This window comes from Camelina sativa, chromosome 20 (genome assembly GCF_000633955.1).
Source record: "Camelina sativa cultivar DH55 chromosome 20, Cs, whole genome shotgun sequence".
NCBI classification, from domain to species: Eukaryota; Viridiplantae; Streptophyta; class Magnoliopsida; order Brassicales; family Brassicaceae; genus Camelina; species Camelina sativa.
Genome location: NC_025704.1, coordinates 11,376,973 through 11,390,074, shown reverse-complemented (window position 1 = coordinate 11,390,074; position 13,102 = coordinate 11,376,973). Strand labels below are relative to the sequence as shown.

The 13,102-nt window shown below is 36.2% G+C and overlaps 3 protein-coding genes across 3 annotated transcripts in view; 1 reads left to right on the top strand and 2 right to left on the bottom strand.

The window, feature by feature from the left end:
- LOC104770496 (somatic embryogenesis receptor kinase 2-like) overlaps window positions 1–2,434 on the bottom strand; it is a gene marked incomplete in the record, with an annotated part of 3,070 nt that extends 636 nt beyond the window's left edge. The window contains 6 exon segments of the mRNA XM_019241646.1: window positions 1–43; window positions 254–325; window positions 493–564; window positions 782–925; window positions 1,075–1,146; window positions 2,069–2,434. Of these exon segments, the coding sequence (XP_019097191.1) occupies window positions 1–43; window positions 254–325; window positions 493–564; window positions 782–925; window positions 1,075–1,146; window positions 2,069–2,295 (630 nt within the window).
- On the top strand, window positions 4,140–9,334 carry LOC104770495. The gene is made up of 18 exons (XM_010494926.1): window positions 4,140–4,524; window positions 4,818–4,892; window positions 4,990–5,105; window positions 5,182–5,296; window positions 5,401–5,529; window positions 5,617–5,664; window positions 5,754–5,929; window positions 6,019–6,215; window positions 6,300–6,592; window positions 6,659–6,808; window positions 6,894–7,352; window positions 7,447–7,593; window positions 7,673–7,742; window positions 7,868–7,995; window positions 8,083–8,289; window positions 8,368–8,505; window positions 8,589–8,717; window positions 8,800–9,334. Exons 1-18 carry the CDS (start codon window positions 4,390–4,392, stop codon window positions 9,160–9,162), a joined length of 3,075 nt encoding a protein of 1,024 aa, XP_010493228.1. The 5' UTR covers window positions 4,140–4,389; the 3' UTR covers window positions 9,163–9,334.
- Window positions 9,462–11,240, bottom strand: LOC104770494. The gene is made up of 3 exons (XM_010494923.1): window positions 10,883–11,240; window positions 9,995–10,322; window positions 9,462–9,870 (listed from the first exon to the last, which is right to left on the bottom strand). Exons 1-3 carry the CDS (start codon window positions 11,028–11,030, stop codon window positions 9,669–9,671), a joined length of 678 nt encoding a protein of 225 aa, XP_010493225.1. The 5' UTR covers window positions 11,031–11,240; the 3' UTR covers window positions 9,462–9,668.

Here is a 13,102-nt window from a genome sequence, read left to right as displayed (position 1 = left end):
ACCGAGCAATTCAGGTCCCTCCAATCGTGGGTTGTTCTCAAAGCTGCACAATCGTGTTCAGTTAGTGGGGACAAATCCTCATATGAAACTTTATCAGTTCATACTAAACATCCGATTCAATTGATATCTATAACAAGAAGATAACAGAGTAAAGTCGCTTTGGTTTACTCATTCCTCATGAGAAAAGCATTATAATTTGGGTGAGAAAAATGCAAAATGCAGGGGAAACATAATGATGAAAGAAGAAACTTACTTCTGCAGAGGAATGTGTGCAAAAGGTCCACTTGTTGGGATTGTTCCACACAAATCATTGCTCGAGACATCACTGAGAAAAGGATGACAAAGAAAATATGTTTAAAAAAAAAGGTACGAGTATGAAGTCAATAGACTTAATGAAGAAGAGGTTGAAAGACTAATGATTCAGAGAACGGCCACAAAGCCTTTAACAGACAAAAACAAAATACAATACAGAAATGAAAAAGCTGAACTTACACGACTTTAAGGCTTGGGATGGCTGTGAGTGCTCTCGGGATTGGACCAGTCAACTGGTTGTCATTAAGCCGTCTGCCACATTATTTTTTTTTGTTATATAGACTGGGTATGAAGATATCACAGTTCACAGATAGAAGCAGGTAGTTCTAACCACATGATGATGGAAAACAACCCACATAAACCATCTTGTACTTTTACTCAACATTTGATTCACCATTTTGCCATTTTAAAGAAATCCAAACATGTATATTGTTTGGTGTATCCATGTCAGAGTTTGATAGCAACTTACAGAAAGACAAGAGACTTCAATTTTCCCAAAGAGGTTGGAACTGTCCCCGTAAGATTGTTGTTATACAGATCGAAGCTGATGAGGTTCTTCAGGTTTCCAAGGTCAGAAGGTATAGTTCCTTGGATGTTGTTCTTGTAAAGCTCTCTGTGTTAATCATAGTACAGGTAAAGAGTTAAACTATAATGAACCTCCTAGCAAACAATTTATTATTTCCACTGTCTATTTGCATTAGAACTAGCATAGGGTGAAGTAAAAATTTTGGAAAAACAGAAGTCAAAAGAGTGATGACATACAGATATTGCAAATGTTCTAGCCTCCCAAGCTCGGCCGCAAGATGTCCAGAAAGGTTTGAATTACCCAAATCCCTGCCAAAATACGTAGAATCAGATTGAGAGAGCAAAATACCAATATTTATACTGTTGGAAAGTAAGAAAAATAAAGCACAAGAAACAAACGTAGTTTTAGATACTCTCTATTAGCTGTTCTCTTGATCCATCAAACAGTTCTGAGAGAGATAATCAGATGTAATCAAGTACAAAGAATCCAAAATTCTTCTAAAAAGCCTAAGAACTTACAAAGTAGGGACCAAAAAGTAATCTAGATCAGTTACAAAGCATTGAGAAAATCATGAAGTACAAGCAAAAAATTCAGCTCCTTAATCAATGGAACAACTATTGGGGATTCTTTCAAGACTTTCCCAAGGAATCCAATGACTTAGAAAAAGTCTACACTGTGCAAAAACATGGGAGGCTTTTTTTAGCCTTTAGATCTCTCCCCTTTTCACACTAAAAAAGTAGAACAAACTACCGTACTCTGCATCCGAAGCTGCGAAAAAAGGACCATATCATAAATAGTCTACATGAACCTTAAAAGAAACCAAATTAAAGTTACCCCTCAATTAGATAAACAAGTGTTTCCAAGGAAAGCTAGACAATCATCATCATATAACATATAAGCAAAACCCCAAATTTGACTTCATATCATTCAGCAAACAAGTCGAGGGGCGCCTACTATGAACAATCAAAACCAAATCTTTCAAATCTTATAAGTAACAATTTTGTCTATCTGACATATAACAGCTTCCATGTTAAAGCTCGGATATATATATATATATATATATATAAAATGGACTGAAACTGTAAATGATGGATGGAATCTAAAAATAGAGCAAAAAATCTAAATCCTAAAAATAGAGCAAAAAATCCAAAGAGATAAGGGTCAATTATGAAAAAAATATATAAGAGAGACTGTAACAAAAGAATCGTAAAGAGAGGATCTTAATCTTACACACGAGTGACGCGGTTGTCTTGGTTACAGGTGACATGGAACCAGGTACAGGGATTAACAAGAGTTGGATCCCAGCTCTGGAGAACACGGTCCGGATCGGATAAGCTACGGCGAAGAGCGTAGAGAGCATCTCCCTCTGAGTTAGCTTCCACCAGGTGAATCAAAGCTAGAGTTAGGGTTAACGAAGCTGCGAAGAAGAGCTCCCACCGACAGTTTCGAGACGCCATGTTGTTAAGGACGGAGAAATCGAAAAAGGGATTTGAAGTTAATAAAAATTTTGGAGAAAGGAGAGAAGCAAAATTAGGGTTTTTGGATGGTTGGTTCGTTCGTTCCCACTTCCCCCTTTTGTTGAAAAATGAAGAAATCGATTATGCGAGTTTGGTTGGTGTGTGTGGAAAATGACCAAAGACAAACACTTAAAAATACATTTTCATATTTTACTTTAAAAAAAAATTCCCCATTACTGTATTTTTAATTATTTTTAAAAAAATCCTGTCTTTTTTTTTTTTTTTGGGTTTAAAAATACTTTTTATTTTTTAAAACGAGCGGTTCTTTTATTCCACTACAAACGAAAGTACAATATTCCAAGAGATAAAAAATGATCTTTATAGTTTATACTAACTTTTAAGGAAAAATCAAATGTTGGATTTTACTTTAGTTTTTTTTTTCAAAATAAATAGTATGTGAAAATTAAAACTTTGAATTTTTAAGAGGAAGAAAAAAGTAAAAGTCTTCTTATTTTTTTTGCATAAAAGTCATGTTGGTCAAAGAAATTAAGATTAGTCAAAATTGGAGACTTGAGTTCGTTTTACGCGGAACCAAACAGTATTCTACTATTTTATTTTAGGAATTTGGTGTGTGGCATATCTATGATTCTTTTCTACCAGGATCTCGATTTTTTTAATACAAGTACTATGTGCACACCATTTTTATTCTTCTGATGTATCATTATCAGTAATGAGATTTTTTTTTTTTTACTTTATGTTTAATTTGAATATTTGATACGAGTTCTATATAGTATATTTTAATCATTGATGATGGGAATACGAGTTGTGTGCACTAAACGAAAGCAAAAGAAGTGGAAACATTACAAATTATATACTAAAAGATTAATTATAAGAAAAGTCAATGAAATTCGTGTTCGGGGAGAATAAGATAAAAGATACTCTCTCTGGAGGAGGAGATGGAATCTGATCCGACAAACACATAACAACACTTACATGTCGGAATAATAATAGCAACTCCACTCTTCTTCCTAGTTCCTTTTTTTAAAAAAATTTGTCCTTTTCTAAACGACGACGACACCGACTCCTCCACTCCACAACGTTCGCCTGATATTGTAAATTTAATAACCGGTTCAATAGCCTAGGCTCCTAGCCTCCAACCGGTATTAGCCATTCGTATTCCGTTAGGGTTTCTCTAGAAGCCTCAAATTTATGTAGATCCGCATCTCTCGTTATTGGCCCTTTAACAACTATGGGCCTTAATAAACCTACAGGCTTTTTTTTATTATTTTCTTGATGTGTGGTTGTGTTGTGTTTTCTTTTGTTTTTGTTTTTTTTAGTTGTGGACTTTCTTACTTGAAAGCTATTGTTGCTTTGAATTTGCAAAGAAACATATACATGTATGCTACATTTCGCCATTCGTAAGCATCGAGGTATTGGTCTAGGACTTCAATACAAGCAAGACTTGCAGACACCACTCCAGTATGCTTCTTCTTAATGTTGTGTCTTTCAAGAATGTGGCATTGAAGACTGTTTCTTGGAGAGGAAGAAAAGTGTACAATTAGGTGTTTGAGAAATATGAGAGGATGTGATTGTATTTACTATTTTACCCAAAAAATAGTTTGCTTTGTTCACGTTCCTTCCGCATTATTCAAAAAAAAGAAAATCATACATCATATCGTTCCTCAAAGCATACGTAATTTTGGGTAATGTCATGACAAGTTCAGGCGTCTAGCTATATAGCACTAACAAAAACGTCCATTAATTAATTAATTTTATAAGTACAATAAGATTCTTTTCTTTATATTTTTGTTTCAATTATATCATCAGATCATTATTGCCAAAAATAACACAAAAATAGTAAATGGAAGGCCAAAAAAAAAAACTTTTCAAAAATTTTTGGTTTTGAAAAAAAATCCGCAATTATCTCCTCTTTTTACAAAAACTCACATAACTCGTCGGTTCTCTTCTTCCTCAATTTCTCTGATGGATCTCTGTTTTGATCCTTCGCTTACGTTTGATCCATACATCATGTGTCTGTAAAAAATCTCCGTTTCATCATATCATTGTTCGAATCTTCGCGGAAGAGAGAGATCGATGGGGGTCGTTTCAAGAACCATGTTCCCTGTCTGCGAAAGCTTGTGTTGCTTTTGTCCGGCATTGCGAGCCAGATCCAGACATCCCGTCAAAAGATATAAACATCTTCTTGCTGATATCTTCCCTCGATCCCAGGTTCTTCTTGCTCTCTTTGCCTTTCTCTTTTCTTACATTCCCCTGTAAATATGACGCCATCATTAGCCAAAACGTGTTTTTATCATCCGACCTAGTCTAGCTGTCGACAGAACACGAGTTTCCATTAGGGTGAGAGGATTAGTGTAATGAAATTGTTGCACATATTCAAGTCCAAGCGACAACCATGGTGGAGCTTGATTTGTTTTCAGCATTGGAGAAGCTTTTTAATCCACTTTGCACATCAAGTGTTCTCCTTAAAATTTGATTACTACATTGCATTCATAATATTGCAGGATGAGCAACCTAATGATCGAAAAATCGGTAAATTATGTGAATATGCTGCAAAAAACCCTCTTCGTATCCCTAAGGTATAATAATCCTTAACTTATTCTTTGTTATTATAAGGATCTAACTCCTCTACAAATTTTAACAAGGTATGATTCCATATACTGTTTTTTTTTATAGATTACAACCTCTCTTGAACAAAGGTGTTACAAGGAATTGAGAATGGAGCAGTTCCACTCTGTAAAGATTGTAATGTCTATCTACAAGAAACTTTTGGTTTCCTGTAATGAACAAATGTATGTTTTTGTCTCTTTATTATTTTAGCGTACAGATAATATTTTGGCATTTACTAATGAATTGTGTGTTTTACAGGTCGTTGTTTGCTAGTAGCTACCTTGGTTTGATTCATATTCTTCTAGATCAAACTAGGTATGATGAGATGCGTATGTTAGGTTGTGAAGCTCTCTATGATTTTGTTACCAGTCAGGTGCATATATATATAACTCTTTGTCACTTTTACTTTATCTAAACAAAACCATTTTTTTAAGTATGATCATGTTCGTCACCTTTATCTTCTTCTTCTTCTTCCAGACAGAGGGTACCTATATGTTTAACTTAGATGGCTTGATCCCAAAAATATGTCCTTTAGCTCATGAATTGGGAGAAGAAGAAAGGACAACAAATATGTGTGCTGCTGGTCTCCAGGCTCTCTCATCCTTGGTAGTCATATAACTCAGTTTCTTCATTCCATTTCAACTCTTATCTCTAAGAAAAAGTATTGATACACTCACATTCATTTTTTACCAGGTTTGGTTTATGGGAGAGTTTTCACATATTTCAGTCGAATTTGACAATGTAAGTTTGTTTGGAAGCCTTTTATACGAATTCTACAATGACTTTATCTAGTTTTTAATACTTTATCCTTTGTTTCTCTTGTTTTTCAGGTAGTCTCTGTTGTCTTAGAAAATTATGGAGGCCTCAGTCAGTCTTCCACTTCTGCAGTCAATCAAGAGAACAAGGTTGCTTCTATTGACAAAGAACTATCTCCCGCAGAAGCTGAAACAAGGATTGCTTCTTGGTCAAGAATCGTGGATGACAGAGGCAAGGCAATTGTATCTGTGTAAATCCTTCTACTCAAGCTTCATTTCTGCATGCTTCTTGTTTTGTTTTCTTTGAATATATAAGTCTGAATAAAAGAGGACTATACAGGGAGGATGCTAAAAACCCCAAGTTTTGGTCGAGGGTTTGCCTGCACAATCTAGCAAAGTTAGCAAAAGAAGCAACAACTGTTCGGCGTGTCCTCGAGTCACTCTTCCGCTATTTTGATTTTAATGAAGTTTGGTCCACGGAGAACGGTCTTGCCTTATATGTTTTGCAGGACGTCCAGTTGTTGATAGAACGATCTGGTTTGTATTGTCTCTCCATTTGGTTTTATTTGTGACACATTCTAGTCAGCTTGTTAGTAACTGTGAGTAATCTGATGACGACAGGACAAAACACACATTTCCTGTTGTCAATCCTGATCAAGCATCTTGATCACAAGAATGTTCTAAAGAAGCCTAGAATGCAACTTGACATAGTCTATGTTGCTACTGCACTTGCTCAACAGACTAAAGTCCTTCCATCCGTGGCAATCATTGGTGCCCTGAGTGATATGATTAGGCATCTGAGGAAGAGCATTCATTGTTCATTAGATGATTCGAACTTGGGGAATGAGATGATTCAATATAACCTGAAATTCGAAGCTGCAGTTGAACAATGCCTCGTCCAGTTATCCCTAAAGGTAACCCCTTATTTTAAGCACCAAGAAAGCTCTGAATATACCGCTGATGGTCTCTTGAAAATGTAGGTAGGAGATGCAGGTCCTATTCTAGACATAATGGCTGTCATGTTGGAAAGCATGTCAAATATTACAGTCATGGCAAGAACTCTAATCGCTGCAGTTTTTCGCACGGCACAAATTATAGCAGCTATACCAAATTTATCATATGAAAACAAGGCAAGATGCATTTTAAAACTTGGAAGTTTCTTCTATGTAACGCTAGGGGAATAAGAAGATAAACATGGAATCTTTTTGTTCTCAGGCTTTTCCAGATGCACTTTTCCATCAACTGCTTCAAGCTATGGTGTGTGCTGACCATGAATCCAGGATGGGAGCTCACCGTATATTTTCTGTTGTTTTGGTCCCATCTTCAGTTTGTCCCAATTCAGTTCCCAAGTCTAGAAGGCCTGCTGATATGCAGAGGACATTGTCAAGAACTGTGTCTGTGTTTTCTTCTTCAGCTGCACTGTTTAGGAAACTGAAGTTGGAGTCAGATAGTTCTGTTGATGACACTGCAAAGATGGAGAGGGTTTCAACACTTAGCAGGTCAAAATCAAAATTTATAAGAGGTGAAAGTTTTGATGATGAGGAGCCGAAGAACAATACTAGTTCAGTATTGAGCCGGTTAAAGTCAAGTTACAGTCGGACTCAGAGTGTGAAAAGGAACCCATCATCAACAGTATTAGATCAGAATTCTTCGGGAAGTTCACCAGAGAAACCAGTATGTTTCACATTTGGCCTTAAATAATGAATCATTAGATTTATGAAATTGTATCATTTTGTTATAATTTGGTCTCAATGACTAACTTTTTCAGGTGATACCATTAAGATTAAGCAGCCATCAGATTTGCCTTTTGCTTTCATCGATTTGGGTGCAGTCTTTATCTCCTCACAACATGCCACAAAATTATGAAGCCATTGCTAATACTTTTAGCTTAGTTCTTCTATTTGGCCGGACAAAGGTATAGTAGTAAAAATAGGTTCTCTTTTATGAATTAGTTACACTGCACTAATCTACAAGCGTTTGATAAATATATGTAGCACTCTAGCAATGAAGTATTGGTATGGAGCTTTCAGCTAGCATTTTCTTTGCGGAATCTGTCTCTTGGAGGTATAGTCCCCTGCAGATTGCTTCTACATCTTTTTCTTACATTAAATTTAAGTAGATGCACACACTGTTATAAGTAAACTCTTACCTTTTTTTTTTGACGGATTCATTTTTGTTGCCAATTTTAGGACCATTGCAGCCATCAAGGCGTCGATCCCTCTTTACTCTGGCCACATCAATGATAATTTTCTCAGCAAAAGCCTTCAACATCCCTCCTCTTGTTACTAGCGCAAAAACCGCACTGCAGGAAAAAACGGTAGTCAAGAGTTTTACTAATGTTATTGCTCTGCCTCTCTTCTATTATATATACAACTTGCTATAAGTATAAAATCTTGCATATCAGGTAGACCCGTTTCTTCATTTGGTGGAAGATTGCAAGCTAGATGCTGTTTTCTATGGACAAGCAGAGCAACCGGAGAAGAATTATGGGTCAAAAGAAGATGATGAAGACGCCTTACGTTCATTTGTTGCCATAGAAGAAACCACACAAAATCAACCTCGAGAGCACTACGCTTTCATGATAATGAAGTTTCTTGGAAAACTATCAGATGTACTATCAAAATCTTGATCATTTTTTATATGTTGGAGTGTATAACTACTTACCTGTGTATAATGGTTTGATCTGCAGCAAGATTCGTCGTCTATAAAGGAGCAGCTGGTTTCAGATTTCATACCTATCGATGGTTGTCCAGTTGGAACGCAGTTGACAGAATCTCCAAAAAAAGTTTACCGTTCTGAAGAAAATAACAACAAGCCTAGAGATAATGTATCCACCATTTGCGCTTGATTTCTGAAGTATGAAGTTATTTTGTTATTCCAACATCAATCTGTTTCTGTTTACCTTCTCAGGCTGAAACTCAATTGCTTATACCAGAGAATGATGCAGTGCCAAGTCCTCCAGAAGAACAGCTTGGTCTTGACACACAACCTAATGCCAAAACCGCATTTCTTCTGAGCATCGATGAACTTCTAAGTGCAGTGAGTTATTTTTTCTTTATGGTTCTAAATGCAAATACCAAAACCCAAACATGTAGACTGACAGAAGATGAAACGGGTGCAGGTGTCTCAGACAACAGCACAAATGGGAAGATACTCAGTGTCTGATCCACCAGACATGACATACACAGAAATGGCAGGACATTGCGAGGCTCTTTTGATGGGAAAGCAAGAGAAGATGTCTTTCATGTCTGCAAAAAGCAACAAATTCGGCAGCAGCCAGACCAAAGAACCTACTGCTTTGCCTTGTGGTGGTGGGAATCCGTTTGTGGAGCAGAGGAGTTCGTGGGAGATGATGGGGTTGGGTGCACCAGCGTCTTCTAATGTGTGTGTCACAGAGTATCAAACCCCTCCTTTCTTCAATCCTCCTGCCTCTACTCCTTTCGACAACTTCCTTAAAACCAAGCCGCTGGTTCCTCTTGAATAGTTTAGTTAATATTAATCCCTTTTTGATATTCTACATGTGTTCCACTTTTTCTTCAATACTTATTATACACATTATCGAACAATTTTTTTCGTCGAGAAAAGCCAACCGGGTAAGTTGTTTGCCTAAACAATACTTTCTTTGGAACGAACGAAGGTTAATATTAGCCTAGGTTCTGGATTGGTGTCCACCATTTTTGTTGGCAAAGCCGACCACTTATAGATCTTAAAATCTAAAATATGTAAAAAAAAAAAAAAAAACTGTGTTCTACTACAAGAATCAACGGTACGACTACAAAGTTGTGTATCAACTATAGTAGACCTGCAAAAGAGCTGTTCTCTTTAAGGAGTTTATAATGCTGTCATATGTTTTTTTCACATGCAAAGGAGAGCGTTACAACTAGTTATAGACTTATAGACATACAACGCATATCAGAAAGATTCTTAGACACTTAAAGCCGGTCTACAACAAACAGACATGAGAGGCAAAACAGAGACTCGAAACGGTCTCTAGAGAGTAATGATTTTCCTGTGGAGTTGATGTGCTTCATGACCACCATGGTCATGGTCATGGAAGAGAAGGGTTAAGATACCTACCAGACACAGAACCGAACCAACCAGAAGTTTGTCGTATCGCTCCACCCAATGAAACTTGAGCTGGCTTGCACCATAGAATGATAGAGCCACTAGCGATGTCATCACCAATATGGTGCTGCAAAAATAATACCAATCATATCAGACATATACATCATACCCAATTGTCCGAAGATTGACTATATAGAGAGATGTTTATTGAAGCGTAAAACATGTGACAAAAACAGTAGACATAGTCTCACCTGAAGAGCAGAACTATGATGGCGAGAACCATCATCGACTTGGAATTTCCAACAGCGAGAAATACCGGGAGAGTTGTAGCACAGGGAGATAAAGCAGGAACAAGGACAAGCCCAGCAACAGCCATTTTCTCCATGGGTTGGTTATGAGAGTGAGTGTGACCACCTTTACCAGCTAAAAACAGCAAGACGTAGCTTCCACCGAGGAATACAAGCAAAAGGGAAGCAAGTTTGTGAACAGTCTCTTCACCGGCAATGGTATTCGCCATTGTGATCGCTGTTATACCAAGAAGGGAAGTCGAAATGACATGCAGGACTGCTCCAAATGCAGCTGAAAATTCAGTGACACTAGAAAAGATCAGAAAAGAATGTGCCACCAACACTTGACCAAACAGAAACGGAATCACTGAAACATATACAATTGGCTATTTGATGAGTAAAGTGGCTGTCTTAGACACTTTTTCACAGTAGACGAATGTGATCCAGAGCAAAACCGATCATCCTGACTTAGTATATGGTTGCGTGACAATGTTATCTCTTCATACATTGTATATAGAGAATTGATCTAAGATCAGTAATTCTTTGAAAGCCTAATCCTAAGTCATCATTTCAATGTACTCTACACTACTCTCACTTCAGTGTGAGACTCATCATTCATATACATAGGACACCAAATGCAACACCAATGACGAACCTTATCACAAAATATATACAAGTCTTTAGATCATTGAAGCAGCAGTTGAATCCATTCAATTCATGCCTTTATATTCCTAATCTACCATAATCACACAATGCCTTAGAACTATTGAAAATTCCAGAAACATCGAACGCGCATGAATTTTCAGGAAATGCAGAATTCGAAACGAAGGAAATTAGAAATTGGGAACATACTGACGAGGAGTGTTCTAGAAAGCGTCCATTTCTGCGCACGTCCAACGATTGAAAAAGGTAACCAATGCGTCGGAATAAACGAGTGAAGGAGCGACACCGTCGCTATTCCACCGATCGTCGATAGATCCTCCGCCGTGAAAGTATCCATTCTTCTTGTACCGGAATATAGAAAAACACGATCCGAAAAATTGCAGTTCGATCTGAGTCTCCGATTATGCGAAATATGTGAATCAGAAAGGAGGATTTACATTTGAATCTTCTCGGATTCCATGGGGGAGATTGCCAAGAATAAGATCTGAGGTTCTAAAGTAGAAGAAGAAGAAGAAACTCGTGAAGCAAATCAGTGCACTGTGTAGGCTATACCCCCAATAACCGAACAAGACCGGATAATCGGATCATCTGACGGGTCAAAGCCGGTTTGGTCGGGTTTCTAATTTTAAAATAGGAATCGGTCCAACCGAACCATCGTCAAAAAAAAATCGGTCCAGCCGAACCAAACCAGTTTTTCTTCTTCTAATTGGATACGAGATTGTGAAAGAATTTATTAGAAATTTGAATTTCAGTGTTATTCGATTAAACATTTTATCAAGTCTTTTAAATTCATCTGTTATTCAAGTTGTTAAATTTTTATTTCTATTAAATTCTAGTGTTATTGGATGTTATGTGTTTTTTAATAGTAACATGATTTAACAAGAATGTAAAAAAATTGTTAGTGCAAACTGTGAATAATAAAGCCCCTGATTGGTAACAGCTGTTACTTATGACTGTAAAGACTTTCACTTTAAAATTTTAGCTGTAGAGAATTTGGCTGTAGATGCTTTGACTGTAGAAACTTTAACTGTTAGAATTTGATTGGTAACCAACACTTTTAAAACGATAGTTGTTACTTTTATTATTAAAATATATTGAAATGATGATAATGAAAATAAAAATAATAATTATTGAAATGGATCTTAAAAGAAAGAGAAAAAAATAAGAATAATTAATTTATAAAAATAAAATATGTAAAATATATATATAAACTTGTGGAGAGGTTTTAAATATTATAGGAGGAAAAAAATAAAGTTTTTATATTTTTTAAATTTTAAAGCCTGAATTTAAGGCTTTAAAAAATGTGTGAAAACAACTAAGAGAAAACAAAAAAGTGGCTAAAAAAATAAAAGTCAAAAAAGTCTTACCGACGGGTTAGCCAACTATGCTTTTTCATTGTCTTTAGGTTTTCATTTTTTAGACTCTGTACCGGTTGGTGTTGAGACGTTTATTGAGGATGATGTCCGTGGAACTATGTTTCCAAGGCATGTCCGTTTGTAGTTCTGCTTTTTCAGTTTAAATAAATTACAAGGAGGCTTGACTCCTTGTCCATTACCAAAAAAAAAATCTTAAAAGTCTTGTGCCAATCAGAGCCATAAGTCTAACCTTTTAAGCTGAGAATTGAGAAGTACTTTGCACGGAAAAAAAAATGCAGAATATGTCGTCGTTGTGGAGAAACAGAATCACTTGTCGTTGGATCATCATCCATTAATAATGAGGGAGAGTGTGTGAATTGAGAGAGAGCGAGACAAAGAGGGAATGAATGGTGGTGATGTTCTTGTCTTGTTTGTTAATACGTTTCCATCATTGAAAAGTTTTGATTTTTGGTCAATTTTGTGTCTGTTATGTTTAATGGGTAACTTGAGAGTTTTAGGGCTGTTGTAATTGAACTATATAGCATAATCATTTCCATTTTGTTGGATCGATGCTATTCTGGGTTAGAGTAAAAGCAGTTGGTGAAAGAGAAAGATAAGAATTTTTAGGGTTTTGGGTATTGGAGAAGAAGATAATGTGGCTATTGACGTGGATTGATATCTTTTTAATTCTAGTAATATATTGCAAAATTAATTGTTGGAATCTAACAGAAAGATTTGAAATTCTTTTATAATACTTGAAAATCAATTACTTATGTCTTCAATTCAATCAAATTCTATTCTATTAAAGTCTTTCGTCCAATACCACCCCCTAAAACAATTTGGATATATAGAAGTGAATAGTGATGATGCCAGCCCAACCCGGCAACTCCATTATTGTTTCTTTTAATGTACATAAACCTACTTGCTCACAGTTCATTTACTTGGAAAGTTTCAAAACTTGCATAAACAAACAACTTGCAGTTTACAAGTTGAAAGTTTCAGAATTTGGAGTTTTATTATAAAGAAGCGATAACCAAAATAACAAGATTTCCTC